Source organism: Dromiciops gliroides, chromosome 4 (assembly GCF_019393635.1).
Source record: "Dromiciops gliroides isolate mDroGli1 chromosome 4, mDroGli1.pri, whole genome shotgun sequence".
Taxonomy (NCBI): domain Eukaryota; kingdom Metazoa; phylum Chordata; class Mammalia; order Microbiotheria; family Microbiotheriidae; genus Dromiciops; species Dromiciops gliroides.
This window is the reverse complement of record NC_057864.1, coordinates 27,097,753-27,125,109: the sequence shown is the minus strand read 5'-3', so window position 1 is coordinate 27,125,109 and position 27,357 is coordinate 27,097,753. Positions and strand designations below refer to the sequence as shown.

The following is a 27,357-nucleotide window of genomic DNA, read 5'->3' as shown; positions in this document are numbered from 1 at the left end:
TTGCTTTGCCAATGAATATTTTAAAAATAAATTCTGTGTCTCATATCTATTTCCATAAAAATCATGTCATTTACTATTCAGTGGCCTGTTTTCTCAAGTGTTTCTCATTTGTTAAATTTTAAAGTTCACAGCTTAAGCAGTTGTCCCTTCTATTTTCTTGATGTTTCATATTTTTCTGAGTCTTGACTGATACAGTGAGTTCTTCTGGTTTTTTTGTATATTTTTGGTCTGTATATAAAAAAGCATTCAATAGAGTTCCAGTTATCCTTCCAAATTTTAACAGTAAAATAAAAATTTTATGTGGGGGGAAAAAAGTATTTGTGATACTTGCAGGAAGGCCAGGACACTTGAGTGTCCTAATAGTACCTATTGATTTAAGAATTTTTATTTACAGGGGCAGCTAGGTGTCGCAGTGGATAGAGCACCAGCCCTGGATTAAGGAGGACCTGAGTTCAAATTCGGCCTCAGACACTTGACACTTAGTAGCTGTGTGACCCTGGGCAAGTCACTTAACCCCCAGGGCCCCTTCCCCCCCCCCAAAAAAGGAATTTTTATTTACATGCTACATGAGGGCTGGTATCTTAAAACCTGTTACCGTTGGGTTTTCTTTTTAAACGGTTACTTTTAATTTAAAATGTTTTTCAAGGTAATTTGAAGCCATTCCCTCATAATAATACAACTGTTGGTATCACAGTGAACAAATATAATCAGGTGTCAGTTGCTGGGAGAAAAATATTCAGTTATGCAAAAGGACTAATCTTTGCTTCTTAAATGAACTCTCCTATAATATATAGGGTGCTAAAATTCCAACACTGGCCAATACGGATCATTAACTGGCCTAGCCCCTGCAATTGAAGTGATGTTAGATCTTAGAACTAAAGCCTTTTATTCTAATAAACTTAGAAGAGTGTCATTCAGATACATACCAGCAGTTCTTAGCACCTTGTTTTCAGTCTTTACCTGTTAAGTGTTCTAAAAGTGTTTATTCTGAGTTCTTAAAGGAAGATATTAACTGATACTGGCAGACAGCAACCTGTGTACACACACACACACACACACACACACACACACACACACACACACACACACACACACACACACACACACACCCCCCATGCTCATGTCATTAATTACCCTTTAACTTTAACTAAAAATCCTGGTGGGAATAGACTTAGTTTTATTTCCTCTTGTTGGCTTGAAACTTTTAGTCCAGAAGATAGATCAGGGACGTTGTTTTGGGGCTGATTGAGTGGTGCTGGAGAGCTCTGCAGAGGAAATTGGATCATCTTTCACCCACCCTTTAGAACTCAGCTTTGATGAGCCTAGTAAGTTCCTTTCGAAACTCTCTTTAGCATAGACGGTGTCTCCCCCTCCCCCTTTTATTGCTGGATGATTAGATTGCCCTTTTTGGTTCTGTGACGACTGTAGAATTTTATTTCATAATTTACTTCATTAGGGGAGTGCTCGTGACCTAGACTTGGCATTTTTCTTTTAGGCAGTATAGTCTCTGCCAATCATGTCCCTTTACAGAGATGGCCCACGTTTGCTTATTCTTGGTACAGGGTCTACAGTTGTTTTGTTTTGTTTGCAAGATATCTGGGATTGGTTTATTTTTTGTTTTTGTAACCCTGGTGCCTGGCACAGTTTCACAGTGCTTTGGCACATAGTAGGTACTTAATAATTGTGACTATGACTGTGTATGGCCTGGTCATTCCTGAAGCCACTCCTTCCATTGTGTTTCCCAATGTCTCTATGGACTGTCTGCACATTTTTACTGAAAATGTTTGGAATTTTTCAATTTATATCACTGCTTCTTTGCCCAATGTGTAGGGTTTGTTAATCTATTAAAACAGGGGCCAGGACGCTTTTTTTAACCCTGGCTTGTCACCAGTGGTACCAAGCCATGCCTATGGATATACGCATAGAAAGGAATAAGAAAAGATGAAGGAAGAGAACTAAAGGGAAAAGAGAAGCTCAGATGATGAGTAGAATGTGAGAATACCTGCAGGGGCTGGTCTTGGGCCAGAGCTGTTGCCTATCCTTAGAAGCTGAATTTACTTATGGAGAGCTCTTGGTGTATTTGTCCTTCTGATGTAATTATAAAACTTAAATTATTTCTTTAGACTTTAGCTTTTATTTTCTCTTCCCTGTTTTCCTTAGTCTTTAGGAAAACCCTGTATTGCAATTTCCCCCCTTAAAATGGTAGAGACTATTTGTGTGGGGAGCATGAGTGTCATCCATTTATTTATTATTAATTAGATTAATTTTTCTATTCATAAGTGCCTGTGGTATTCTAAATGGTGAAGTTAAAGGGGTATGGATAATTTTAGGTTATGTTGTTCAGTGGGTAGTAGCACCCCTTTATTGAAGTGTTGGAGAGGCCGAATGACCTGACAGGGACATATGATGGTATGTCAAAGGGCATGGGCACCAGAGCATGCTGGCTTGTATTCTGCATTCTCTGAGGGCTCTTCATACTCTGTATCAACTGATGCCATATAATAACTAAAATGCTTATTAGCTTTATAAAGGTCAAGATAATTGAGCATTCAATAAAATGCCAAGTCCAGGTTTTTTCATAAATCTATTTTTTTCTTTGTTTATTTGAAGAATGCCTTTAAGATTAATATCAGCAGACTTTTGAAATTTGACTGCTTTGTTTTTATATGTGGATTGATATGTATATACTTAGGAGTTGGAGGTGGACACAGGCAACTGCTTATGAACATTGCTTATAAACATTAGTGTGTACTTAGTAAAGAAGGTGAAATAAGCAGAGAAGTTAGGTAAATTAATGAGAATGATGAAAAGAGCAAAGTTATTGTAGGGATAAGTGGAAGATTTAGAGGCAGATCTGAGAGTTCTTATGACAGCCACAAGAGGTTTAATAATAATAAGGGAAGTTAATATAAGTGATATCCAATATGAGTTATTTGGACTTGATGTTTCTAAGGGTTGGAGGAGGGATCCTTTGAAGGGTGTGAAAATGCAGTGGGTCTTCAAACAGAAAAGGAAAGACGAAGGACTGCCTTCTGTGTCTGCTTTCCTACTTAGATATCAGAGAGTAAAGATTCTTGACCTGGAGCTTCCAGAGGGGTCCATGTATAGGTTTCAAGGAGGGGAGAATTGCATGTTAATTTTCATTAACTTCTAACATTTAACATTTCCTAAATATTTTAAGACATTATCCTGCAAAAGAGGGTCTTTAGGTTTCTCCAGACTTCCCAAAGGGGCCTACAACCCAGCAAAAGTTCAAAATCTTTGCCCTATGTTAAGAGAGTAGGTCCAGTGTAATGAGAAAACAGTTGAGGAACCCTGAAGGTCTCTGGAGACAAAGTCCCATGAAGGAAAGATGTGGACTAGACACTAGGCCTACCATAGGTGGATCCCAAACTTAAGTGAATGGCCGGCCATTTATGGTGTCCAGTAAAGTGCCACAGGGATCTTTGGGCCTTGGCTGTTGAACATTTTTTTTCTTTTTTTTTTTCTTAAATCGGTGGTTTGCCTGAATGGAATGCTAATCACATTTGCTGTTGCACTTTTCTGGGAAGAGGATTGGTCAGACTTTGCATGGCCGTAAGGATTCAAAAAGATCTTGATATCAAATAAGATGAAATTGAATAGGAATAAGGGTCCAGTCCTAGACTGGTGTTCAAGTAATTGGCTTTGCAAACAGAGGATAGGAAAGCTTGGTTGGTTATACTTAACTGAATTTTGTTTGAAAAAAATGTGTGGGTGAAAGAGGGAAGTCCGAATTCAATACGGGCCAGCAGTGAGATAAGGCAATTTGTACAAGGTAATGCTGTCCTTTGCTGCGGTAAGAAAGGCCCAATATTCTGCTCACCTACTTTGGTCAGACGCCCTGTCTGGGCACCATTTTTTAGGGGAGGATATTGTTAATTATCCATTCATCCCATAGGAAGACTGAGCAAAGGAACTGGAATGTTTAACCTGGAGATGAGAAGATTTGGTAGCTTTGTTCAAATATTGGGAAGGTGGTTAATGTAGAAACAAGATTAGGCTTGTTTTATTTGGCCCCAAAGGTAGGGGATTCTTGGTCCAGTATGGGTTGTTCTCAGAGACCTCAGAGGTCTCAAACTCTAGAGTAATTTGAAATGACTTGCTCCAAATGATAGGATTAACATGATTTAATTTTTAAAGTTGAGCCTTTGAAAAGATGAGTGACTAAGAATTTCAGTAGGACCCAAGAATCAGATTAAGAAACCCTTATTGCACTAAACATTTCCTTGCCGTGCTCTTCTAAATTCTGAAAAAAGAGAAATTTCTCTTTTGATCTTTATTTTCATTCAGGAATAAGTTGGTTATATGCTGCTGTTCGTTACTTACTATACCAGTTAGCCAGCCTATTTCCTGCTAACTTGGTTTGCACCAAGTTTACCTTTTTTCTGATTCACTGGGAACTGGCTGTCAAAGTGATTGACCCCTGCTATCTAGTACTGCAGTGTAGTTCCTCTTACAGCTTATGGATTTGATGGTTCCAATGACATAAACTGGGTATAGACTGTCAACAGATTTTTTTTTTTCTGGCTATCTTTTTGCATTCCAATTTTCTAATGGAAAAATATCTTAATCTTCCAAATAAGGTTAGTCACAGTTTTATAAGCATGCTTTGGTTATGAGAGCTTGCTAAAATCTCTTTCTACCCTAGCTGTTCTTTCTGGCAGGCATTCTTCTTTCTTCTACACCCCCTCTCCCCAAACAACAATTACAATGAAAACAACAAAGCTCCTCAGCAATGCAGTTTAAGGAAAGAGCTTGTATCATTCCGGTTTTGTGTTGGAAAAAAAATTAACAACAAATAAACTTAATTCCCCAGAGACCTAAGATATTGTATAACTGACCATGTTTAAAATTGTTAAATTTTCTTGAATTTGGTTTAGTGTTCATTGTAACACATAACGTAACAATTGTGTTCAAATACTTTAAAAGTGGTCACAGAGAAGAGAGATTTGCTTTGTTCTGCTGGACCCTAGAGGCTAGAGGCACACAAAATGGGGGAAGGGTACACAGAGGCCAACTGAAGTGGGGCATGAGGAAAACTGTCAGAGAAATCATGGTAAATGAACTGGCCAGTCTCTGTGAGCAGCCACAATCCTTTCTGGCCCTGTCTTTTCATGATTTTGTACTTCATATCGATGGCTGGAGCACTTTTAATTTCTGGGATGGCTGTCGATGGGCTTGTGAGACAAACTCCAGCTGCTTTTGCAACCCAGCATCATGACGAACTTACTCTCAACTTACTCTCAACTCTGCTGCATGTTCTCCATCAATCAATCAAACAGTGATGCCAAATCTTGCTATCTTAACATTTATCATCAGACATGATATAGTGCTTTGGACAAATACAGACGATTGAACAAACTGAGCAATGAGCCACCATTCCTATGCATAAGTAAACATTCCCAGTAAGAAGGAAGTGCAGAGGATTTGTTGAGAGAGAACACTTATTTCTGCTCAGATAGGGAAAACTGTGTAGATGAAGAGTCGGATGTTTGGTTAGTTTTGAAATGACTGGTCTCTCCATGGAGAACAGAATTTAAAGACAGGAAATCGAAGAGTGACATGGTAAGGACTCAGCATCAGGAGGATCAGAAAGTGGGGCTGGAGAAGCTGAAGCAATAACTACTTTAAGCCATTCTATTAGAAGTTTCTTGAGGGTGAAGAAATTTGGTCTGGGTAAGAGGGTAATTGGAAGCCAGAGTAGAGGTAGGGTTCTTAAAGAGAAAAGTTGTCCAATCAGCAGGTTCCTCTGTATTATTAATGGGAGTATATATATATAGCAGCCTGTAGAATTGGTGCTCGGTGACTGCTTGGTTAAGAAGAGGTGGCCCCATTTCCACTGGGGAAAGGCCAGAACCTTAGCTAGGAATTGACTTACCTGACGGAGTGCTTTTGCCATTAAGGACCTTTCACTTTAGGAGAAGACTGCCATGGGGACATGGGGAACTTGTGCAGTGAATGATCCTTTTGAGTATTTCTAGACATCGCCTCTCATTAGCCACCGCATCTGAGATGTCGTCATGAGATTATATGGGATGTTAGGGGGTTTTAGGCTAAGCTGTGATACCTGTATGATATGCATTTCTCTCTCTCTCTCTCTAGGGTGTAGATTCTGGATTTGTTCCCAGCGTTCAGGACTTTGATAAGAAACTGACAGAGGCTGATGCGTATTTGCAAATTTTGATCGATCAGCTGAAGGTAGGACAGATGAAGCTGAGGGTGGTGGTGGTTGGTGCACAAGTGAACTACATACATGCTTGGGGGTCTCCACTTCTCAGTTAGACACTGTTGCAGCAGCCATTTCTGCTCTCTTAATTTTAAAACAACCCAAAACCCCTTCTCTAGTTTCCAGCTCTTCTTTGAAGCTGGCTATTCAGAGATTTCTCTGGATGATCTGATCACTTTGACAGTAATATACAGATGTTTATGATTCTTTGTGCCTATAAACATGCTCAGTTCTTACACATCTAGACATATTTATAAGAAAAAAATGAAATCTGAAAGGCCTTGGTCATGTTTAATTCTTGTGGAAGCAGCTGAGCTCCAGAGGAAACTTATTGTGGAACTTACTAAGTCTCCTCACTTAGTACCCTTTCCTTGACATTTGGAGGTGAGAAGAATTCCCCTAAGACAGATGCATTTAAGCTACAATTTATAAAAGTCTCAGTCTTTTCCTCCTTGTTTATCGTATTCCCTTTTCTTTAAAACAAAACAAAAGCTGTGTCCTGTAGGGCGGGAGGAAGCAAGTGCTCTGTTGGAAGGTTGTGGGGAAAGCCCATCTCTTGGCTTTTGAGAAGCACTTTTGAGAAGCTTAGAGTCTTAAAAGCCTGATGTTTTCACTGGTGAACTTTACGTACCTCAAGGCACTCACAGAAGTGTCTGACTTGCAGGGTCTCCAGTAGCATTTTGTGGGATGCCCCCATAGGGCTCTCACAGCCCTTGTTTCACCCAGAATCACTCTGCATCACAAGAGATCATTGGCTTTTAAATGTTAAAGTAGCTGTTTAGACTGTAATCTCTGACCTATGTTTGTGGTTTTTGTTTTATAGCTGTTTGATAACAAGCTTCAAAACTGCAAAGATGATGAACAGAGAAAGGTAACTTGCCATTTAATTGTTGTTTCTTCTGAATTATTTGCTTATTAAAACAATTGTATTAGAGTCTGCTACAGTGTTTAATTTAGCATCAAGTTCACCGAAGGGTTTCCATGGGCCCATGGTAAGTGGGTCTGGGAAGCCCCTATTTCATCCAGAACAGCCTCTTGCATTGCAGCGAAGTGAGGCTGCCCTTTGCTCTGGAGCCCAAGCCTCATCCCACCGTCCACTACATGGACACAGTCTTTGCTGATCTCATGGAAAGGCTCAAGTGCACTTACTTTAGAGCATGATGTTTACCCAGTCCCTTAGGGGTTGATAAGCCTCGCCTCCTGTTCTTTCCCTGGCTTTGGGGTTTGGTTGGGTTTGGGTTGGTTTGGTTTCTTTCTCTGGTTTCCTTAGGGCAGTAATTCAGCTTATCAGCTCTGTGGCTATTTTTGTTTTGAAGAATGGCCATTCTTCAGTTCCTTTATAATGTATTATTGCCAAGACTCCTCCTTCTTTACTTCTTTCCACTCTTCCCTTTTATGTTTTGGTTCTCTTCTTTGGGGAGTAATGAGCTTAGCAAATTGCTTCATTTTAAAACAAGCCTTTTTGCCTTTTTAAATTCTATATAGAAACTATGCAAGATGTCTTCATCTGAGAAAGCAAACTTTGAAATCATTTCTTTTCTCTGAAGAACTGAATTCAGGTCTTTTTGGCTTGTTGATAAAAATACAATGTAAAGTCTCATAAAGGACTTTGGCTCACAAAATGCATGTGATCTTTGCTACCAATTACCTGGAGCTTGAGTGTAGGGTCACTGCTTCTGCTGGGTTTAATTATCACCTGTAGGTAGAGGCACCAGTATAACTGACAGGCCTAGCCTAGAATCCCAGAGGCCTCAGGCCTGAGCCTGGCGTTCACTGACCGGTTTTTGCAGTCTTCAGAGATCAGTGTCTCATCTCGATTTGTTCTCTAAGACAAGGGGATCAGCTCAGATAATACCATAGAGCCCCATGAATAAAATGCCTAAAATGACTATATGGTCATTACAGAATATACACATAATTTACTCTAATTAGCATTAAAGTAAAAACTTTCCTGTGTGCTTCTCATGGTTTACATTTTGGATTTTATTTTTCACAGAAAATTGAGACTCTCAAAGAGACCACAAATGTAAGTTTTGTGTTTTGCAAACTTTTCCCTTGTATTAGGTTTTGTAACCATGTGTTCCATTCTAATTATTTGTAGCAGTGATGGTTGAGCATTGATTTTAACTTTGAAAGCGTTTCAAAGAGTTGTGCCTTCTCTTCAAAATTTTACTGTAGAGTTAGGGTTGAAAAAATTGCCAAACTGACACTCACTTCAGATATTTCCTGCTCTGTTTCCTGTCTTAGAGGTTTGAGATCCTTGGTGAAAAGTTGCCATTAAAAAAAAAGAACTTTGTAATTATGAAAAATTTTCTTTTTTTTCTTTCTTTTTTTTTGTAAATGGACTCCTCATTACAATTAAATCAAGTCCTTTCCAGAGCTACATAAGGGCTTTGACTTCTGGTCTTTTTCAGTACGTTATGGGGTTTTTTGTTTGTTTTTTTATTTTTTTCTTTCAGGGCAATGAGGGCTAAGTGACTTGCCCAGGGTCACACAGCTAGGAAGTGTCAAGTGTCTGAGGTCAGATTTGAACTCAGGTCCTCCTGAATCCAGGGCCAGTGCTCTATCCACTGTACCACCTAGCTGCCCCTGAACAAGCCATTTTGAATAGTTTGTCTTTTTATAGAAATGGTAAAGAAATATATTGAACAATTAAGTTAAGAGGGAGCTTCATGTTTCAGGCCTCCCATTTTTATGAGAGTGTCCTTTGCAATGCCTATTTCTTTTTAAATCTTATGTAGGAATTTCTCCTTAACTGAGCCTATTTTAGAGAAATAATGCTGAAGAGAGATCTAAGAGCTTAAAAATGAATCCATCCTCTCCCTGGACACACTCACCTTTCAAGTGTATGTGATTGGTGAAAAAACGATTTTACGATGTTTTCAGTTCAAAAGAAGCAATTCTTTTTGGTGTTGCAGGCCCAGTTCTTTTGTTGAGCACAAGTTGTTAACATTCTAACTCCCTTTGGATTCATAGGCTCAGATTGCTGCAGGTGACCTGGGGCCTCCAGACAGTATTACTTGCTAACGTTGTATGACCGTCTTATATCTTAGAAAATATTTGCAAAGTTATTATTTAGGTAAAATCCTAAAATCAGTGTTTTGTTTTTATAGAACATGGTAGAATCAATTAAACACTGCATTGTGTTGCTGCAGATTGCTAAAGTAAGTAAACTTTGCTTTTGCTTCACTTAACTTAATGGGGATTTACTGCTCGGTATGATGTCAGCTTTTCTTGATGATGGGATTTGCATTCAGCTTAGTAACTTTCTGCAGGAAACTAATTTGATGGAACAACATTTTGTGCCTGGCTAACCCCTTGCCTGCATGGGTCTGCTGTGGTGAGGTCATTTTTGGTGATGGTGGGAAGGAGAAGAGAGGGTTTATCTTGAACTTCCTCTTCCTCTTCGACTGAACCTTTGACACTTGCTAGAATGAAATGTTTCTGGCAGGTCTTCTCTTTTTCTCATAGGATTGAAGAAAAGGAATATAGAGTAGTTCTTTTTCCTTTAAAAAAAAAAACTAACCAGAAGATGTGGTTGAAATGAATTAGGGATTCTTTTTCTTTTTAAACATTTTTAAAGGTAACTTATAGTTCATTTAGTATGGAATTAAATTGAAGAACCAACTTAGCTGCAGGAGCTTAGCTTGCAACACGAGTTGACTTTTGTCCAGATTCTTTTTTTTAATCTTGTCCATTTGGACATCACATTAAATAAAATGAACATTCTGAATAAGCTCAAATATTTATTACTGTTAATGTTATCAACCTTTCTTAACATTTTTTGTTTCATTTGGCTTGGGCATTTTTGAGCCGTTGGGTTTTTGGTTAGCATTTTATCATACAGTAGTGTTTGAGTTAGTGACTGGATGTTGCATTTATCGAAATTTCTTTGTCCATCATCCCCTGTTTTGGTAAGGTAGGAAGGAGTTGGTAACTGGCCAATCAAAATGGCATTTTGCATGCCATTTGAATTACAAGACTTTTCATAGTTAATTACATTGTCATGTGCTCATTAACTTTTTATCATTGACAGAGAAGGGAATCAAAGTCAAGCCCTTGTACCATGTAAGTTAGCACAGAAATACCAGAACAACTTGATGTCTTTTAGAAAATGCTTTTAGAGTTCTAGGGGCTGAAGGCCACGTGCCGAGTTTAGATTCTTACCATTCCCAGTATACCTATTTTTCTAGTAATTTCCTGTTATTTGGATCTATTTTTTCTCCTGATTTTCAAATCAATATTTAATTATGAAGGTTTTCAAAGAAAATCCCTGGGGGGAATCAGATTTTTCTTGGCTATGCAATCACACGACAAATTATACTCAAGTTAACTTATGACCTGTGCATTCAGCTAGTGGCTTCCCCACATACTACATTATATTGTCAGAATCGGACTATGGGCAGTTGCTGTTTCCATTTTTGTGTGTCTTGGAAGTGAGGGAGGAAGAAAGCATATTATGGCTGGAATGTTCATAGATGTGCAACCCCATCACAAGATTGTTTTGGCATTGTGGCAGTAATCTGGCCCAAAGACTCACACAGAATCAGGTGGTGGTTTTAGCTGCCCATCAAAAAAACCTTGCATTGCTTCATCGGTTCTGCCTTTGGAATGTATTTAGATTCAGATGACCTTCCCCAGAGCTATGCTGTCCCATCATTAGTAGTCTTTCACTGACTAGTTATTGGCCATAGTGCTTATGCCCAGTTCATAAAGCTGAATTTGTGGTCTTTTAGCATAGATGACCTGTAGAGTCAGTAAGTGGGTTTAGCCATTTATTTTTCAAATGAGTTTTCTTAGAGGTAAAACGGTTTGCTCTTAGTAACTGGAACTCTAGAGTTGTGAGTATTGATGGAAGAAGTGGTCAAGAGGGAAATCGGAGTTTGACACTGTCAAGCAGTATTCTGTTCATTTAGAATGATTACACTTTTAGAAGGAATACAAAGACACTGGAAAAAGTACGAGGTGGAGCAGAAAACACATCCTGTTGGGGAAGAATGCTGGGTGGTTCTTCACTTAGAGAAGAAGTAATTCAATAAGGGGACTGCTGACAAGGGTATGAACTGTTTTTATGCAGGAAAATGCCAAGCAGCTTTTTTTCCATGCTAAGGAAGAGTGAACAAAAAGAAACAGGCATGCTTTAAAAAAATTTTAAGTCGAGAACAAGACCAACAGGTTGCTAAAAACATTAGAATTAGCTTTTGAGAGGTTGTGAACTCTAAATGCTCAAGAAGCTCACAGACACCTTTCTCTGTGGCTTAGTTTAATCATTTACCTGGTCAAAGAAGGGAATTGCATCCACCATTTTCTCTTGGAGTCTCTCTTGTAACTGCATGATTATAGACTTTTGACTCTGACACAGATAGGTAATGGAATAATAATAATCCTGGAGTTCTCAGTAATTGTAGGGGCTTTTGTAGATTTGTGAGGCCTCCTAGAAGCCTTCACCACTAGGCTTTTTCAGGAGACAGATGGAACTTTTCCCAAGGTTTAGGAAAGAATTATAAAGTCTTATTATGAAATGCAAAATGGATGATTTTGATTACATTAAATTTAAAAAGTTTTGTACAAACAGAAGCAATGCATCCAAAATTAGAAGGGAGGCAGAAAGCTGGGAAACAATTTTTATGGTCAGTCCTTCTGATAAAGGCCTCATTTCTAAAATATATAGGGAACTAAATCAAATTTATAAGAATCCAAGTCATTCCCCAATTGAGAAATGGTCAAAGGATATGAACAGGCAGTTTTTTGATGAAGAAACCAAAGCTATCTATTCCCATATGAAAAAATGCTCTAAATCACTATTGATTAGAGAGATGCAAATTAAAACAACTCTGAGGTACCACCTGACACCTATCAGATTGACTAAAATGACAAAAAAGGAAAATAATAAATGTTGAAGAAGCTGTGGGAAAATTGGAACACTAATGCATTGTTGGTGGAGCTGTGAACCGACCAACCATTCTGGAGAGCAATTTGGAATTATGCCCAAAGGGCGATAAAGCTGTGCATACCCTTTGACCCAGCAATACCACTTTTGGGTCTTTTTCCCCAAACTCATAATAAAAAAGGGAAAGGGACCCACATGTACAAAAATATTTATAGCTGCTCTTTTTGTGGTGGCAAGGAATTGGAAATTATGGGGCTGCCCATCAATTGGGGAATGACTGTGGTATATCTGTGGTATATGAATGTAATGGAATTCTATTGTGCTGTAAGAAACGATGAGCAGGAGGAATTCAGAGAAACCTGGAAGGACTTACATGAACTGAGGATGATGAATGAGATGAGCAGAATCAGGATAACATTGTGCACAGTATCATCAACATTATGTGTTGATCAACTGTGATAGACTAGATTCTTCTCACCAATCCAACGGTACAAGAAAGTTCCAAAGGACTCATGATGGAAAAGGCTCTCCAAATCCAGGGGAAAAAAAAAAGAACTGTGGAATATGGATGCTGATTGAATCATACTATTTCTTTTCTTTTTGGTGCTGTTGTTTTTCTTTTTTGAGATTTTTCCTTTTTGCTCTGATTCTTCTCTTATAACACGACTAATGCAGAAATATGTTTAATGTTATTATACATATATAACCTATATCAAATTACCTGCTGTCTTAGGGAGGGAGAAAAATTTGAAATTGGAAATCTTATAAAAACAAATGCTGGAAACGATCTCTACATATAACTAGAAAATAATAAAATGCTTTTATTTTTTTTTTAAAAGAATTACAAAGTCCAAGACTGGCTGAGGAGTGAAAAGTGTAGAAGAGGAGTTACTTGGCCAAGCTTTCTTGGATGATAATTACTGCCATTTTGACTTCATTTAACATGTACTTCTTTATTGAGGTTGGCTCCCCTTCACTGGATAGTCTGTTCATCATCTGGTATCTGAGGGAACACCAGCATGACTGGCTTGGTGGGCTACTTTTGAGTCTCTTCTACCATACTTTATGACTGGTAGAACCAAACTGGAGTCTCACAAAACCCTACATCACATCAGTAATGACTTTTTGGTGCTAACAGCTCTCGTGCTTGAAGTGGGCATGCTTCTCCAAGAAGCAGAGTCTGGCTGGGCCACACCTCGTGTGTTTGATGATCATTGGTTGATAAATAGAATTGAAGAATCTTTGACCTATATTTTTTAATTGTTTGGATAATACGGACTTGGAATCCCTGAGTTTCATGAACATTTGTGTAGTAGTGCTTGTTACCGAGCGTTTGCTCTTTAGGGAAGTGGCCTGACTTAGTGTCCCTGCTAGATAGATGAAAGGCTGAAGCTCAGAGATCCTTGTCATTCATGGCTTAGTTCAGGTGTCACCTCCTACAAGAGACCATTCTCTTCACTACCACCACCCCCTTTCCCCACCTCCCATTCCCCCAACTTTTTGTTTTTGTCTCAATGATTTATCTGTGGGCATGTTGTTTTTCCCTAGAATGATATCAGCTCCTTGAGAGTCCGGATTGCCTCGTTTTTATTTTTATATTCCCAGTGCACAGCATGATGCTTGGTACATAGCAGGTGCTTGTTGACTAGAACTTGGTCAGATCAGTGCCATCTGGGTCTTGAGCCTGGTTTTCTAACCGAGCCTAGTCCTCTGGCCCCTTGAAGCTCATCGGAAAGCCCTGGGTGCTTTTTCATAGTAAAACAGTGGAGTCTCTGGGTGCTCCCTGCCCTCCCCAAAGCACTTTCTTTTCCATAAGCTTCTTGTATAATTTCCCACCTAACTTAGATGAGAAATCCCACTCTACCACAATATTTTGTCAGACTCTTGTGCTTTATTTCATTGAAAAGTACACCATTTTACTCAAGAAAAACTTGGTTGGAATACCTGGTCTTATTAGAAGGAGTAAAGAACAAATTTCTGCAGAGAAATGAAGCTTTATTTTCAGACAGTGGTATCAAGATTCAGACACTCAGCTATACAATCTTGGTCAAAAGCCGGCTAACATTTATTGGAATTTTTGTTTGGCCTACCTCTTCGATGTTGAGGTCTCATTCATGTTGCTGTAATCAAGGAAAGAATAGCCACATCCGGAGTGAGACACAGGTAAGGCTAGTGTTCAGGCCTGGGAATGAGAGATCAGATAACTGAGGGGAAGAGCAATGAGGGAGGGTGTTCTTTGCAAGGTGAAGAGTTCGGTACCCATAGGACAGTGAGAGTAGGGAGCAGTTGACATTATGCTGACCCTTAGGTCAGAGGTCTACAGAAGAATGTGGATAGCCTCAACTGTGACGTGCCTTGTTGTTCTGTACAGAGGGAGGCCTAGCTGTTGGGTAGCCACACTTAGCCTTATTTTCTGGTTGGGAAGCCTAGCAAGGAGGAGGTAGTTTGTGACAGGTCTGAAACCCCAGGGAGCAAGCCTGACCCTGGGTGCCCTCTGGCCAGTCATAAAGCAAGATTTTTGTATTCATCCTCAGTTATCTGGCCTTGCTTCCATCCTCAGCATAAATCTATTAAAACTCTAAACTGGTTTCACATCTCTATGTGTTTAGCCTGGAGAAGAAAAGACTGGGAAGGACACAGGGATTATCGTTGATTTGAGCAGATGTCATGAGACATACAGAACAGGCATTAGGCCCATTGTCTTTGGTCCCTGTGGGCAGAACCAGGAACAGCAGGAGGTAGGAGTTGCAAAGAGACCCCACTCCCCTTCTCTGCAGGTCTTTGTGCAGAGGGAGGGTGACCACTTGTTAAGACTGCTGTGAGACTTCTGTTGTGGCCTTGAGCTGGATAGGTTACCACGGAGCTCCCCTCCAATTCTGAAATTCCATAAAGGTGGTTGGAATTTATGGCCTGAAAACATGTAATAATTCCTCTCCAGGTTAACCTAGATGTGTGCTTCTCTGCTATCTCTTCAGATCACATACAGAGAGAGAATTTTAAATCCAGCCCATACTCTTGATTTTAAAGTGGTGTAACTACCATTGACATTTTAACATAAATATCCTTTCAACACTTTCTTTGATATGTGACCATTATGGTTTAAGTTCTTAGCAGATTAACAGTAAAAATGAATATGTGTGGATTTTTGTCACCAGGAGTAACCTGGTTTTTTTTCCCTCTGTAGTTTTTCAGTAATTTTAAAATAATAATTATTCATCCTGCTTATCCCTTCTTGTCTATATGCCTTATCTTAGTGTCACTGAAAGAAGAAGAAATCCAGGGCAGGGGGGTTCAAAAGAAATGTATGATATATAAGAACTAATCTAAAAACCTGATTCAAAGTTTACCATCTATTGATTGTTTTATAATTGAATTTTAAGCCATCTGATTTTAGGCTAAGTATTATATTTTAATGATATTTAGAGGACCTGTTTTCCCCATAGCATTATTTAACTTCATAATTTAGAAAAAACTGGCTCATTCCCTATTCTCCCTGGAAGGACACTGTCACTACAGGTGTTCCAAGACTGGGTGGCCCTCATCAGGTTTAGCATAAAAGAAAATGCACTCTAAGCCTCCTCCCAGCTCTGAAACTCTAATTGGTCAGTTACTCCACTGTGTTTAGGTTGTGTGGTGATGTCCATTTCCAAGTCCTTAAGTGACGTGGTGTTTACATTATTTTAAACTTGAGTGGGGCAAGTATGTTGGGGTTTTTTAAATCATAAAAGTATTTTATTATTTTCTAGTTACATGTAGAGATAGTTTTCAACATTTGTTTTTATAAGATTCCTAGTTTCAAATTTTTCTCCCTCCCCTCTCCTCTCTTGCCCTATAGCATGACTAGCCCCCAGGCATTCTCTCTTCCCTTTACAATACATTCTGCTTTAGTGACCTTATCAGTTCAGATATCATTTCTACACAGATGTTTCCCAAATTTGTATAACCAAACATAGTCGCCTCCTTGAACAGCAGTCTTCTATCTCCCTTTCCTTGAATGTTCTCTTAGTACCTTAAAATCAATGTCCAAAATGTAATTCACCCTTTTCCCTAAATGTTTCCCTTCTCCGTACTTTGCTATGTCTGTTAAAGAGAACCACCATGTTGCTAAGAAGGGGGGGGGGGGGGGAAAGCACCATAAAGAGAACCACCAGCTTCGCAGTCATTCGGGTCTATAATCTCAGTCATCCCTAACTCTTCCCTCTTCCTCAGTCCTCCATATACTGTCTCTTTCCACATCTTGACATGAGCCTCCATAACATCTCTCATATCTGGCCCTTTCTCCTCACATGGCTAATACTCTAATTCAGACCTTCATCACCTTTTTTTTACCCAGACTACTCTATTGACCTACTAATTAGTTCCCCTTCTGGGAATCTTCTCTCTCTAAACGGTCTTCTCCACAGCCACCCAAATAATTTTTCAGTGGCTTTGATCTTATTGTCACACTTCTCAGAATCTTTCAAGGGCCCCCCATTGCCTATAGGCTAACACACAAACTCCTTAACACTTGGCATTTAAAGCTTTCCATAGTCTATGTCACATCTACTTTTCTACCTTTCATTATTCCTCTTGACCAACCCTAAATTCCAGCTGAATTGGTTTGCCATCTATTTGTGAAATGTAACATTTCATGTTCTGCCTCCGTGCATTAATTAGCCCAAGCAAATTATTCTTGAAATATTTTTGTTCTTGGAATGTATTTTTTGTTTTATTTCTGCATTTGCCTGCCTCCTCTCCTCTGTAAGCCTCTCCTCACAAGGACTTTTTGCTATCAGTGTTCTCTTCCTCTCCCATTTCATTTATTTATGTACATTAGAAACTTCGTGAGGGTGAGGACTGTTTCTTTCGTTTTTGTACCCTGGAATCTAGCACAGTGCTTTTCTTCCTTTTTTTTTTTTTTGGTGAGGCAATTAGGGTTAAGTGACTTGCCCAGGGTCACACAGCTAGTAAGTGTTAAGTGTCTGAGGCTGGATTTGAACTCAGGTACTCCTGACTCCAGGGCCGGTGCGCTATCCACTGCACCACCTAGCTGCCCCCATAGCACAGTGCTTTTCACAGAGTTGACACTTAATAAATGTTGGTTGGATTCAGTTGAATAAAATCAGCTCTATTTAGTTGCATGCAGTCCTATATTGCCCCGCCCTCCTACCTCTTTCCAGCTCATGGCAAAGAGTCTTCACACAGGGAGAAGAGAGAGAGGGTAGAGATGGAGAGACTGTCATTGGTCGGCCTGTGTGGGGGCACATTCTGAATATTTAAAACTTTAGATTGACAAATCATGAATAATTAGTGTTTCCTGAATACAGTTGGCTTGAGTCCTTGGCATGAATATCACCATGCAGTCCATGGCCTACAGTGTGTATTCTTTGACAGGACTTTATTTTGAAGGCTCTTGGCCCTTTGGATAAGTAATAATCACGATGGTGGGTTTTGTCTTCCTAGAAGGAAATGTATCCCTACCCAGGCTTACAGTCCCCAAGGTGATCAAGTGGAATTCCACATCTCCACTTGGTCGTGATGACGCCAGCATCTGCTGCTACTTGAGCTCTTCATGTGGGGGGAGGATGCTTTCTGTGACTTATAAAAGATTGTTAACATATTGAACGTTTTTCCTTAAGGACCAAAGTAATGAGGACAAGCACGCATATGGATTGATAGTAAGTTTAATCTAATCTTTTAAAACTCCCTTTACCTCTGCAGAGCATTAAAACCCGTCATCGCAACAGAGACCTGAATTTCCGCTCATTTACGACTTGTTTTCTTCTCCTTTCAACTTACCCTTCTTGTTCTATCCTGGCCACTTTCTTCCAGCTCCTGAAGTTGGCTGTCTTTGGCTAATCATTACACAACAAAATTGGCTGCTCTTTGCTGATTTGGGACTTTAAAGGGCGGTCTTAGAAATTTGCTTTAAGTTCATATAGAATCCATCTTGCATGCATTAAGTAACCATGGTGCAGACATCCAGCTTTCATGGACAGATGTGGGTACAAGGTAGAGCTGTCTTTAGGGAATAGCTGTAGTTCTGTCCAGTTTGGACTCTCCTTGACAGAAGCAAGGAAGCTAATGATATCATCACATAGAGCTGCTATTGGTGTCTTCAATGAGGAACTTTTTTTTTTTAAAGAAACAAACCAATTCTGGATAGATTTTAAATGTGGTTTTTTTAAAATAATTTCCCAATATATCTTGGTATTGTGCCTATTACGGTGTGTGCTGTGATTTTGTTGAAACAAATTGCATCCAACCCTGTATCCTTTCGTGAATTGGGCCAGCTCCCATGCAGTCAGCAGGAGTGACTGGGGTGGCTAGAGTGTCGAGGGTAAGATCAGCCACACCTCCTTCCTCAAAGTGTTTTTCCTCCTCCTAGACAGAAGGCAGAAAACAGTGGTTATTTGTGAGAATCTTAACCTTGTGAGGCTGAAAGTGAAATTTAAACTATGAAGATTTGCTCACTAATTTAAGGTTGGCCAGTAGATAATTCCAAGCACCTCATTAACTCCTTCCATACCCCAAGGACTTCAGTAATATTAAAGCTTAATAGAGGAAATGCAGGGTTTTTTTCTTTGAAGACATAAAAATAACTACATCTGTAGTCTGAAAATTAATGAAAGCTACTGGTTAAACTTATCTGGATGGAACACAATCTCCATTTCTTTAGTTTGATTTACAATATGAGGTAGTAGAGGTCATTTACCCCAAGGCTTCTTAAACTTTTTCCACTTGCAACCCCTTTTTGCCTGAGAAATTTTTATGTGACCCTAGCTACATAGGTATATAAAATAGATATACATAGCCTTTTACTGTTCCCCAGTTTTTCACATTGTTACTTGACCCCCATACGGAGTTGTGACCCACAATTTAAGAAGCTAGGACTTAACCCCACTTTATTGGCATGATGGAATTTTGACTTCCTAATTCCCTACTCCTAATGGCTTGTTAGGGGTTATTGTGGTGGGACACAGACCCCATTTTCTTTTTAGGTCACTGTTTTAATTTGTAAGCCTATTGGGCAAGGACATCTGAAGACAGTCTAGGTAGAGAGATCATTTTGGGTTATTGTCATTGTTTTAAAAGGTCTGTTACATGATTCGCTGACTCGTAGCACTTCCACACCATTGTATAAGATCTTTGTGAATTCTCAGGGTCCAAAATTGCATCATTTGGTGAATCCCCACCTCGTGAAAGAATTGGGCATGTGCAGTGAATTCACACTGGACTTGGGTTTGAATCCTGGATCAGTAAGTGGTAGCTTACTGTCTTTGGGACCTTAGACAAGTCATTTAACTGTTCTGAGGCATTCTTCATTTTACTCTTGAGAGAATTACTAAGTGACCTTCAAGTGCTCCCTTTTGACTCCTCAGAGCCTTCTGATGATGAATTTCTTGAATGCAGCCAGGCTTAGCCTTTGAGGACATTTTCACTCAAAGCCTTTTTGGCCTGAAAAGGAAGTAGCAGAGAGTTAGCCCTCCCCAGGAACCTCCCTCAAGGAGGGGTGTTTGCAAAGATGATGCAGGGGACACTTATAGAACATTTCTAAGATGCTTTAATTGTCCAGAAGGGATGGAGGGGAGTGAAAATGTTTAGATGGATTTTCTGTCTTGTATTGTAGTCTGCCTTCTGCATAGGCTTACTTTTGGAAATAGCAACAGTAGCTGTGAGAGGCAATGGATGGAGCTTTGACTTGGGAGTCAGGAAGACCTGGGTAAATAAGGTCTGCTGCTGACCCACAGTAGCTGTATGACCATGAACAAGTCACTTAAACTCTTAGTACCCTGGTGGTTCTCAGCAACTCTTTGTGAAAGGCATTTCCACAGTGGGAAGTTTTGTAAGAAGTCACAGGTCAGCATAAAGGTAAGGCCTGTGGTAGCTGTTGGCAAGGTTGGGGTGGGATGACTTCTCTTGGGGCCATTGGGAGGGCGAGATGCTCATGTTTCAAACTTGAGACAGAAATAGGAGGACAAATCAGTTGTGGAGTGCTCGATTCATTAAAAAAATGCTGGTTACTTTGTAGATGCAGAAATGCTCGTTATATTTCTTTTGGAGGCATGTAGTCAGTCTTGTGACTCACTTTCCAGTAAGCCCTAGTCCTCTTTCCCTCCACCCCCACTAAAAAACAAACCAACTCAAATAAAGACAAGGTGGTCCATATGTAACTGAGCACCTTCCGAGCTTCATGCTTCCCCGAAGAGAGAGGGAAGAGAGAGAGAGAGAGAGAGAGAGAGAGAGAGAGAGAGAGAGAGAGAGAGAGAGAGAGAGAGAGAGAGTGTGTGTGTGTGTGTGTGAGTGAGTGAGTGTGTGTGTGTGTGTGTGTGCGTGTGCGCGCACGCGCGCGCGCCTGCCTCCTCTTGGTGTTGTCTTAATGGGCTGTGCCTGTGTTTCTGCTTCCCTGAGGTGTCACTCGTTCAGGTGCCATGATTGTTTGGCCCTTCCCTCATTGCTGGGCACAGAACTGAACAGAACACGTGTTCCTCCTGGACCAGGGTAGCCTCAGGTGGATTACAGGCACCATGGAAAATCCTATAGCTCCTACATTTCAGTGCACCAGATACATTGGGGTCACCCACTCTGGGTGTGCAGGCCCTGGTGACAGGCCTCCCCTATGGGACACTCACCTCTGAAACATTGGACACTTCCTTTTCCTAGATATAGGCCACGTGGGACCCTTGGAGGAAAAGGTCAACATTGAAAACCTCCACTAGACGTAAGCATATCCCAGATGTACATAGCGACACCAGCTACAGCTGATTACAGGAGAGAAAATGTTAATATTTGCCAGGGAATTGAATTTCTGCATACCAGTAGCCCAGTGCACTGATTCTCTTGGACAGCTAGGTGGTGCCACGGTGACTAGAGCACTGGACTTGAACAGGGAAAGACCGGTTCAAATCCAGCCTCAGAGATCTGCTGGCTCTGTGACCCCAGGCAAGCCACTTCACTGCTGTCTACCTCAGTTTCCTCATCTGTAAAATGGGGATGAGTAGCACCACCTCCCAGGATGAGTGGGAGGAACAAATGAGAGAACAGATACAAAAGCCTTTATTTTTTCACCTGTCATAATTTGAAGGAAGACAGACAGACAGACATCCCTGAGTCTTGGGAGTTTGAATGTTTGTGGTGAGTGCTTTTTCAGGTATCTCAGAGCAGATTATAGAAATGCAAGGAGTTGGTTTTAAGAGGGTTCAAGTGTCCATTGTAATGATCCCCTTTGGCCACACAAAGGAGGAGCAGGGCTGAGAGCTTTCAACAGGCAATTTTATTTTATAAGAAATAACCATGCACATTTTTTTCAGGTGGAATATTCATGGTGCACATTTTAATTTAATCAGGCATAAAATCCTCATATTTTCTAAAACTCGTAAGAGATTTGACATAAAGATGTTTATACTTTATAAAGTTCTTTTATATTACCAACCACAGGTAAAATTTTTATTGTTCCTGTTTTTTAGTAGCTTAGGACTTTCTTACTAACTTTTATAAATAACATTTTTTTGTAATTATCAACATCACTTTTTGCTGTAACCCCACAGTAATGTTCTACTTTTTCCTTCTCCAAACACCTTTGAATGTGTTTTTTAAGTTTGTTTTTAAGAGACCAAAGCAAGTTAAGGGATGCTTGTCGTCTTCTTTGTTTTTGGTCCACTTTCTTCTTTGCAAATAACCAGGAAGTCTCAACTCTACCTTCTAGCCAGGATCTTTCATTAAATTGTCAGCAGTAATTTTTTTTCCTCTTTTTCTAGTCATTAATACTATTTCTTAGATGGGATGCAGGGATATTAGGAAAAACTATGACAATGTAAAATACAAAAGATATCAATAAATATTTTTAATAAAAAAATAGTACCAGCAGAGCCCAAAAGTTCCCAAAGCAAGAGAGAAGCCACTAGAATCCACTCTGGAACAGTGGGACCATCTACTTTCTGAAATTTTAGATTTTTAGGAATAAAATCTTTGTAACATCACTGGAAAACTCAGTTCCATTAAGTCAGTGAAATATTCTAATCTGTTTTCTAAAACTGTAGATTGCATGTGTTTATTTCTTTTCCCTCCTAAAACTTAGAAAAACATGTCTTTTTCTACATTTCAAAGATCTTGTGTTCTGCTTTTAGTACCAGACTTCGCTTTCTGTGCTTATACTGTGTATCCATAATATGAAGTATTAATGAGGTGGGACCAAGTGCGAAGACAGCCGGGTAGCTGTCCAGATACACTAGTTAGTTATAGGTGGATAATGTATGTTAAGACCAAGAAGGCAAGTAAGGAAGTATTAGTTCTTGAAAATCTTTGAGCAAAGTGCCGAGAAACATTGTGATGTGGGGTATCTCTTTAAATCTCCATACCCCATTCCCACACCCCTTTCTGTGTAATTTTATCTTCCTCTTTGTCTGAGGTTTGTTGATTGGTGGTTTCCCCCTTTTACTATGCTTTCCTTAATTATAACAATTGCTTGTGTGTCTATGTGGGGAAAGGGTTTAATTTCTTCTTTGCGCTCTTGTAAACTTGTATCTGTGTAGCTGACCGTAGGATTTTGCTGTCACAAGTCGGGGTATTTCTTACATGGGGGAGGGACAGTATGGGAGAGAATGTTAATTAAAAATGACTGTTTCTTTATCTCAGAGTACCATCAACCCTGTAGATGCAATATATCAACCTAATCCCTTGGAACCAGTGATCAGCACAATGCCTACCCAGACTGTCTTACCCACAGGTACAATATTTGGGCATATGTTCAAGGATATTCATTAGGGGTCTGAAGTTTATATTCCTTTTCTATAGGAAGCCAGCACAAACTCACTGTTGCCTGTTGTTTTATATTGAAACCCTAGGTAGAATGAATTAGGGTGGGGTTTTTTGAGTTGGATTTGGCATTCTACAGAATTATAGCTTCTGACGGTGGCTGGGAGGCCAGAGAGGATGGTGGTGGTTAGCGGCGTCTGTTTTCAAAGTATGGGACAGGTTTCCTCAATGCAGTCAGCGTTGCCTAGCTAACAGTTAGCTAGTTAGCCAGAATTCTCCTACCAGTAAATCTTGTTTGAGACAGAAGTAGTGCCCTTGTGGAAGAGGAAGAGAGCATCCTTAATCTCTTCTGAGATCACTCAGAGAGTCGTGGCTGCCTTACATTAATTATCACACAGAATAGTTGTGGATACTGAGCAGAAAGGGGCAAAACCTTGGACCAAAGGGGGATGATGAGTCATTAGCAGGTTTTGGTTGGCCTGTGGTTTGTGAAGTGGGAGCCCTTTGTAACTCTGCTGCTTTGGGGTGGGAAGGAAGCGGACAAGGAGAATGTAACATTGCCCACACCATTCTATGATGTGATTGCCATGTTCTCGTAGTTATGGTAAAAAATGGTTTAAAAATCCAAAAGGAAAGAATGAACGCTGTGCCCAAGAGCTTTTTCAGGAGCTGGCCTTTGGGGAGGAGAGAGAGGAAGGGAACAAGAGCGTGTGTGTGTGTGTGTGTGTGTGTGTGCGCGCGCGCGCGCGCGCAGGCATACACACACACACACACACACACACACACACACAGTTCCAAATATCCCCCAGGAAACTTCATAACATTTTTTTAATTGTCCTGTTTTTCTCCCTTGTTTTTACTTGTTCAAATCTCTTAGAGTCTGCTCCGTTGTGTAAATCAGAGCCACGTCCATCCTCCCTACCTGTTGGACCTGGAGTCACTTCTTTGGGACATCCTCAGACCCCAACACCCAACAGCACAGGTACAGATGGGTTTAACCTGTGTCTTTTCATCTCATGCCTTTCTTCAAATTCATTTCTTTCTCTTTGCCAGGGACAGGGAATGGGAAATTGGCTACTGAGAGCAAACCTCTGAAAGTTTTTCCGTTGTGCCAGTTTCACCTGGGATAGCTGAATAGTAACTTCAAACCTCCCCCCCCCCAAAAAAAAAAGCTTTAGACAATTATAATTTAATTGAGATGCTCCTCTTGGTGTGACAGTGTTTTTCTTCATAGTAAATGTAGTTGGTTTTTGTTTTCTTAACTCAAGAATTCTGGTTTTTAATGGCTTTTTTGAAGTACCAAAGGACAATTTGTTGTTACTTTCACTTTTGAAGCTTAGCCTTGGACTTTCTCCTTTTTTGTGGACCAATTGTTTTTCCCTTGTGACTTCCAGGGTTTTATTTAGTAGGATATCGGGGGGATTGGGGATTTTAAATGTGAGCCATCCTAACTTCTCTGGGGCAAACATTTAGTTGTTGGGCCTCAGCTAGCTGAGCTCCAAAGGAAGCCTGAAACTTTCTCCTCATTCACCCCCATTCATCTCTGCTTTGCTGGAGACTCTGTTGATGACTCTCTCCTCAGTAAGCACAGCTTGGATTGCCAGCCTGGGGCTTTGGGGGCATGCTCTTACTCAAGTTGGTTTCCCTCTGGGTCACAGTGCAGGCATTTGTCCTTAATTTCAGAAGGAAAAAAAAAAGGTGGGCATGAAAAGCTCAAGGAAATCTTCAAAGATAATCGAAAGCATGAAATGTGAGTGTTTTGTTGCCTCTTTGTCTTGAATAATATTTATGTAGATTTTTTTTGCAAGGCTGTTAATGTGATTAAGTTGGTCTAAAAAGTTTCTATGTTGTGAAAAAGAATTGGTTTAGATTTTGAAAAGAAAGCCATAAGCAAGTAGATCATACTCATTTCTTGATATACATTCAGTTTGGTGTAAATGATTTCAGTTAATTCTATGTGGTTTGACTTAGTTTCTAAAAGAGTAAAGGCATATTTACAATAGACTAAGTTAAAGGAACATATTGATATCAGATAATCCATGATGCATTGATCCCAATTTCTAAGTCTTTATCTCAATAAACACTGTCTCCTTTGTCTAAGAGCCCATGCTAGGTACATTCGGATTTAAGGGAGACACATTCCTGTACATAGATTACTGAGAGCTTTTCATTCATCTAACAAGTATTCATTGAATACACACTGTATGCACGGCTTAAGGAAGACTTCTCTGCACAAACAGACAGGTGGGCTGGTTTGCTCTATCATGGGAAGGAGGAATCTGCCAAGTCATTGAGCTCTCGCAGCTCCATTGGAACTGAGCATAAACCAGTCATTGGGCACAGAAAGACAGAGAGGCTTTCCCGGACCTCCAGCACTCTTGCCCTTTGTTTTCTCCCTCCTCTTCCTTCTTTCCACTTCCTTAGCACTCCACCAAAAAATTACTGGGAGATAATGAAGAAAATAGATTTGAGGAATATTGTTAGCAAACAAAAGTGAAAATTCAAGTCAATATGATTCCCATTCAGTATCACCTGACCTAATTCAAGTAGGTGGGCATTTCTTTTTGCCAATAATAAATAGTTCTTTCTAGCCTCTGCTTTGGAAAGAAAGATTTCTTAGGACTATTCACAAGGAACCTTTTAGTTCTGAATACCTGAGGTTTACTTTTGAGATGAAATTTCAACTGCTAGCCTCAGTTTCATGGGACTTGTGATTTTAAAGTTTTAAAAATGCACTCATGACTATGGCCCCTAAGAAATGACCTTACTGAAGCTCCAGGTGCTTGGGGAAAGGGGCCTTTTCCCTTTGCTGTTTGTTAGGTGCTGTAGCTCAAGACCAGAAATCCCAAGGCAGCTCATTCTGTGTTTGTTTCCCTGGGTTTGAGTGGTGTCTGAATTTTCTGATCCCACTCTTGAGAGCCCCCATGGCTACGTCAAGACCAGCTTCAGAAATGTGTGGCTACTTACACTGGCTGACTGCCCTTCCTCACTAGTCATGTTGAGAATTCCCTAAGAAAGAAACACAGAAAATGTTACTTAGGGAGTGAATGTGATGTTCCTGCCCTCTTTGAAAGATGGAAGCTCCTTCCTGACCAGTCAGTCCCCTTATCCTTGGTAACTCTGGTTCTGGCTGTGACCAATAATAGCCCCTGTTGTTTCCCTCATTCCTTCCATAGGTGGTGGCTTCCATTTGGGGGGGGGGGGAGATGGGCAGGGTGTTATGGTGCTTGCTTTGGTTTAGCATTTTTCCATACCTGTGCTTCCTTGGGATTAGAGATTCTTTATCATCAGTGGGGAACTCTGCCTTGCACATAGTAGGTGCTTGACTCCAGTTGAAATCTCTTGATGAGTATGCTGAGAAATCTTTAGTGTAATTAATAAATATATATTCTCAACTTACTCCTCAATTTTCACTTTCATTGTGTCATAGAACTCCCATTTTGTATTTCTTTGGGATAACTTGGCTCCTTTTTTAGTCATTTAAAACTATGTATGACATGAAAGCTGGAACGCTCTAAAGACAATGCATTTACACCTGCTTGCTTGGATTATAATAGAGTTGAAAGGTTTGCTTTCCACTGAGGCATTAATCTTTGTGTGTTTTGGTGATGCTGTTGTGGTGGGGGCTGTGGTCTTTGCTTAACTAATTTGGCCTGTCCAGGATCCATCTTATTGCTTTTTTTCTTTTCCTGGTCTCAAGGCAATTGGACTTTGAGTGCAGGGCTTGTACATCCAACCAACTCAATCACATTCTTCTTCTCTTTTCATAACTTAGCCATCTCCGCACCCCCAGCCTTTTTCCTAACTCAGCACTTTTCACTCCCTAGGAAGTGGGCATTCAGCACCTAGTAGCAGTCTGACATCTCCAAGCCATGTCAACTTGTCTCCAAACACAGTCCCAGAGTTTTCGTATTCTAGCAGCGAAGATGAATTCTATGATGCCGATGAATTCCATCAAAGCAGCTCGTCCCCAAAGCGCTTCATAGAGTAAGTAGCAGTGGAAAGGAACTGGTCTTGAAGTGGTTGGCTTATTTTTAAATATTTAGATGCTTGCAGGGTTCTTTGGACAGCTCTAAAATTTGTTGGAAAATGGGAGTGAATGACTTTGGTCTCAGGTGATTTAATCCAGTGGCAGTGTGGGTTTAAGAACCAAAGTAATCCAGAGAAGATGAAGAACAGCACCTTCAGGCATCCTGGATGCTTGTTCCAGGGGGGTGTTGAAAGGAATTAGGGCCCCTCAGCTGATGACATCCTCTTGACAAGGGCCTCTCATACCCTCTCCCATTTCTTCCTCATGATGGTATGGGGCAAGGAGAGAGTACTCGGGGTCATGTTTTCATTTTGCTGGTGTGGAAACTAAGAGTCAGAGAGGTTTAAGTGATGCCCAAGGAAGTCACCATTATAGGTAACAGGCAGATCTAGGTCTTTGTGGCTTCAAACCCAGCCTCTGTTTATTATGTCTCATTGCCTTTACTGGTGTTATGAA

At 40.2% G+C, this 27,357-nt stretch overlaps 1 protein-coding gene across 9 annotated transcripts in view; it reads left to right on the top strand.

Annotated features, from left to right (window-relative positions):
• The window catches only part of OSBPL9 (oxysterol binding protein like 9), a 157,287-nt gene that overhangs the window by 117,661 nt on the left and 12,269 nt on the right, over positions 1-27,357 (top strand). For 7 of the 9 annotated variants that reach the window (XR_006356317.1, XM_044001932.1, XM_044001930.1 and 4 more), the window contains 8 exons: positions 6,124-6,219; positions 7,071-7,118; positions 8,244-8,273; positions 9,361-9,411; positions 17,756-17,794; positions 22,752-22,842; positions 23,749-23,853; positions 26,699-26,858. Coding sequence is in view for 8 of the 9 variants with exons in the window: in XM_044001932.1 (XP_043857867.1) it covers positions 6,124-6,219; positions 7,071-7,118; positions 8,244-8,273; positions 9,361-9,411; positions 17,756-17,794; positions 22,752-22,842; positions 23,749-23,853; positions 26,699-26,858 (620 nt within the window). In the remaining variant the exon portion in view is untranslated. The remainder of the gene's footprint in view (positions 1-6,123; positions 6,220-7,070; positions 7,119-8,243; positions 8,274-9,360; positions 9,412-17,755; positions 17,795-22,751; positions 22,843-23,748; positions 23,854-26,698; positions 26,859-27,357) is intronic. The other 2 variants (XM_044001933.1, XM_044001931.1) reach the window with 1 other exon arrangement.